The sequence below is a fragment of the Cardiocondyla obscurior genome, linkage group LG03 (assembly GCF_019399895.1).
Source record: "Cardiocondyla obscurior isolate alpha-2009 linkage group LG03, Cobs3.1, whole genome shotgun sequence".
In the NCBI taxonomy this organism is placed as follows: domain Eukaryota; kingdom Metazoa; phylum Arthropoda; class Insecta; order Hymenoptera; family Formicidae; genus Cardiocondyla; species Cardiocondyla obscurior.
Genome location: NC_091866.1, coordinates 7,832,435 through 7,837,123, shown reverse-complemented (window position 1 = coordinate 7,837,123; position 4,689 = coordinate 7,832,435). Strand labels below are relative to the sequence as shown.

The window sequence follows — 4,689 nt, the reverse complement described above, 5'->3', positions numbered from 1 at the left end:
TCTACTTTATATCCACCTGGTCGTTCATAAATTTTACCAGTATCTTGTCAACGATAATATGGACAATTATTTTCATCCACTTTAGTTTCTTCTTGAAATGCTTTTGGATAACGTTTGGAACATTGGTTGTTTTTTATACACCAATCTCCACAAGGTTCATGAATCATATATTTCATAACTATATCATGTAAAGTACGATTTTTATATGGATCTGGAATTTCAGCCGAAATATATTTATCGATAACTTCTGGTATTGTTATTTTGAAATTGTTTTAATGTAATTAATAAATGTATATGTAGTAATCCACGTTTCTGGAATTCAATTACATATACATTAGCTGATGTCTCACCAAACATTTTTTATTTAACAATTATATCTATGAGATAATCTTTTTTAATATTAAAAACACGAGCGCAAATATCAGGTCTGTCTGAAGATTGTTGACCAGGTAAAAGATTTTCTTGAATTTCACGCCAATTCGGATTACATGTCATTGTGATGAACAGATCTGGTTTTCCATATTTCGTAACTATTGCCATTGCATCTTGATAATTTTGTAACATATTACGCGGTGATCCAATAAAAGAAGAAAGAAGTACAATCATTTTTCCAATACGTGCGTTTAAATTATTTGTAACATTTTGCATATAATCTATTAAACCTTGATATGTTTCTGAACGTAGTTGTTTTTGATGAGTTTTACAAAAATCTATTCTATCTTTTTCATTTTTTACATAATTATTTACAAGCTATTGTTGAAATAATCGTCGTTCAAACAAAAAAGCATTAAAATTATCACGAATAGCCATACGATATTTAATATTCTGTTCTCTAGTTATTCGTCTATTACTATTTTTTTCCTTTAAATTACAATGCCATCCTTGTGTTCCATATGGATAAAATAATGGATATATCTATGGTTCAACATTAGGATCTAAAGAATTTATTATTTGTAAAGTTTTGGTATTTTTAATTCGTATTGTAACATACGATTCTGGTATTTCACCATCTGCATTTGTAGAAAAGATAGCAGCAACTTTCTTTGTTTTTTGAAAAATATATCGACGAAGATCCATTCCTGGTTTTAAAGTAATTAACAGTTGTAATTCGGGTAATACTTGATTTGAATTAGATGTTAATTGTCGTTGATTTTCTAATTCTTCATCCATTATTTGATATAATTTAGCATATATATTATATTCTCGCATTATAAATTCCAAATTTTCTATAATTTCTAAATCTAAATTTAAATTTTCGTTTAAACGATGATCCACTGCTTCATTTGAGTTTATAATAAAAAGTTGTCCATTAGTTGGTCTCTTATTTTCTTCAGCATATAGTGCTGTATTCATTTGATAATATATTTGTCCTTGTATTTTAAAACAGTATGGACCAGGTCTTCGATTTTCGAAATTAACTAAATTAGCGTTAAATGATGCAAATGAAAATGTTGAATTATAACTACGTATATGTTGGAAAAAATTATTAGATTTTGCATGATTTTTTTCTAATAAATTTCGTAAAAAATTAGGAAATTCAGGTAGTGGCTCGAGATATACTGCTCCATGATCGCAACAATCATAAAATAAATTTCCTCTATTAAAAAGTTTTTCAGTTTTAAAATGTTTAGCATTACAATGAGTACATATTATATTCATAGCACCAATATAATTTTCTTCTACTATATTGACGTTTCCAATATTGTCTAGAACATTAGTAGCATTAAAAGTATTAGTGTTTTCAATAATATCATAATTATTATTAAAATTAGATGTACTGACATTTTCAATAGTGTCAGATATATTACTAATATTAGATGTATTTGCGTTTTCAACGGTGTCAAGTATATTAATAACTCTAGATGTATTCGGAATACAAACAGTTCCGGATGTTTGATCAAGTATTATATGATTTTTTTTAATTAATTTTTTATTTTGTCATCTATTAAATTGATTTAATGCTTTTTTTTCGTTACGTTGCCGTCTTATCTTTTCTGCATCTTCTTCATTGTATTCTTTTTTTCGTTTTGGCATTTTGTGTAATATAAATTATATTTTTTCAATAAATAATAGTATAAACTACTATTAATAATAATTTAGTATTTTATTTTAATTATTATTAATTATGAACGTATGCGTCTGTTATTAATTTTTTTGTATAATATTATTTTTAAATGTCGTTATTATTATCATCAATACATTCTGTAATATTATTATCGTTATTAATATTATTTTTATTTCAATTATCATTATTGTCATTATTATATCAATTATCATTAATCATCATCATCATCATCCCCACTCCCTCCTCCACCACCCCCTCCACCCTTTTTTTAGTTTACTTCTTTTTTTCTTTAATCTTTTTCTTTTTTTTTTTTATTCCTTTTTCTTTATCCCCTCTTCTTTCTTCTTTTCTTTTACTTTTTTGTGCTTTTTCCTTTTCCTCTATCTCTTTTTCTTTATCCGCTCTTTTTTTTTTTTTTTTTTAATGCTAAAGTAAAAAAGAGAATATAGTGAAGAAGATCTGTAACAAAAATGACGATATCGTAATGAAAAAATTGTCGTTAAGTTAAAAAAGCAATAAATGAATAAATCAGACTAAGAATAAATCAGACGTGCGCAACCATAAAAAATAGTTAATAGAAATAGAATAGCAATAATAATAATAATTTAAGATTATTTCATAGATTTTTTATATAGGGTGTCCCAGATCAGTGGACGATGCCGTAAATGATAGGTAGATTTAATCGAATTAAAACGAAAAGTCCTTTACCATTTTGAAAAATTCTCAATAGTTTTCGAGAAAAAAATTAAAATATATAAAATGTATAAGCGTAAGAGCAACAAGAAAGCTGCACGTGAGTGAGCGCGACAGGCGAATGACTAGAAATGGCACCGTCGTCTGTCGCGCTTACTCAGCCCACGCTTCCTCGTCGCTCTTACGCGTACATAAATTAATTTTTTTCTTGAAAACTATTGAGAATTTTTCAAAATGGTACAGGACTTTTTGTTTTAATTCGATTAAATTTACCTATCATTTTCGGCATCGTCCACTGATCTGGGACACCCTGTATAGATATAATTAATTTTTTTTATTATTTTTTTATTATTTTTATTTTTTATATAGATATAATTAATAGTATATTTTAAGATATATTTTATATATTAATAGTATATTTTAAAGTGGACTGGCAAAAGGTTTGGGATATTTGCAATAATGGGAACGAAAGTGCTATCCTTCTCTATTCGCTTAGTGTCTCTTTTTATAAGTGAAAACCGTCGCTTACTATCGGCTTTGTAACAAACTTATCCGAAGTTAGTAAACGTAGAATTATATTTCCCGCAATTCTAACCTTTCGGAAACCATCGAATACGAGGCGGAAACACACGACGTTGTATATCACATTTGATCAACACGTGATGTATTGGTGATCGAGTCTGTGATTATATTTAAATTTAGATTCAATCGTATTCGTGTTTCTATACTCAAGATGAGTTAAGCAGCTACATTGTATTCATTAAAAGTTGTCTCCGGCATCGTATTCGTGTGTTCACGTTCTGCAACGTATTGCATCAACTCGATCTCTTCTTCTCTAAAAGTTTCTTTTTTGTAGATAACGCGTGGTTTACGAGTTAATAGTTTGAATACGCAACTTTGTTATATTTTCATGTAGTCACGTAATTGTGCTCACGAATACGTTTTCTTCGAGCAGCTCGTTTTATGATTTTCCGTCTAGGCTCAAGATCTACCTCCGTTTTGACAAAGTATTTGAGTCGAACGTTCTAATAAATAATGTGCAATATATACAGGGTGTCTCATACCATATGGCGCATCCGTGAGAAATAGGTAAGTCTCCTAAATACTAATCAAAAAGTCTTATACCATTTTGTAAAATTCGTAACCATTATTGAAAAAAAAATTAATTTGTATAGCGCATGAGCGACAAGGAAGTTGCGAGTGAGTGAGCGCGACAGGCGAATAGCTAAAAATGGCACCGTCGTCTGTCGCGCTCACTCACCCGCATCTTCCTTGTCGCTCATGCGCTATACAAATTAATTTTTTTTTCAATAATGTTTACGAATTTTACAAATTCGTAAAGGACTTTTCGTCTCCAAATCTGATTCTCTACCCACAGTTTTAATATTGCTAATAATATTTCGGACACCCTGTATATAGAATATGTGCATATTCTGGTTAACATTTAGTGGGTTCGTGCTACATACATTTGCGTATACACGCTTCAACATAGAGATCAATGTAAGAGAGAAAGAAAAACAGACAGCAAAAAAAGCAAACAGCGACAGCTTGTGTTCAATAATGATTAGGGGATATTAATTGCATCTTATCAACATTTGGATAATAAATAAGGTACGTTGTACATCTTAAAATTATATTGAATAATAATTGACAATAGTAATCATTGCAGGACCATACCTTGCAGTATATTTAAGATCTCAACCGCCGAAAAATCATACAATATCGTAAGGACATTACATTACAAATACAACCAGAAAAGTGCGAACGACGACCAATATTATTTCATCACAATATTACCGTTCTACTTAGTTGGATAAATTTCTTAGATTACGAATATTAACAGATAAAAATATGTATATTTTTAAATTTATTTTTATAATATTACATTTTTTAATCCAAAAGAGTTTGAAATTGAATTGAAATTGAAATTA

At 28.8% G+C, this 4,689-nt stretch overlaps 1 protein-coding gene across 1 annotated transcript; it reads right to left on the bottom strand.

Annotated features, from left to right (window-relative positions):
* Window positions 1–915: 915 nt before the first annotated feature.
* LOC139101305 (uncharacterized) lies at window positions 916–2,034 on the bottom strand. The gene is made up of 2 exons (XM_070654338.1): window positions 1,977–2,034; window positions 916–1,706 (listed from the first exon to the last, which is right to left on the bottom strand). The coding sequence occupies exons 1-2, from the start codon at window positions 2,032–2,034 to the stop codon at window positions 916–918; spliced, it is 849 nt and encodes a 282-aa protein (XP_070510439.1).
* Between the last annotated feature and the right edge of the window lie 2,655 nt (window positions 2,035–4,689).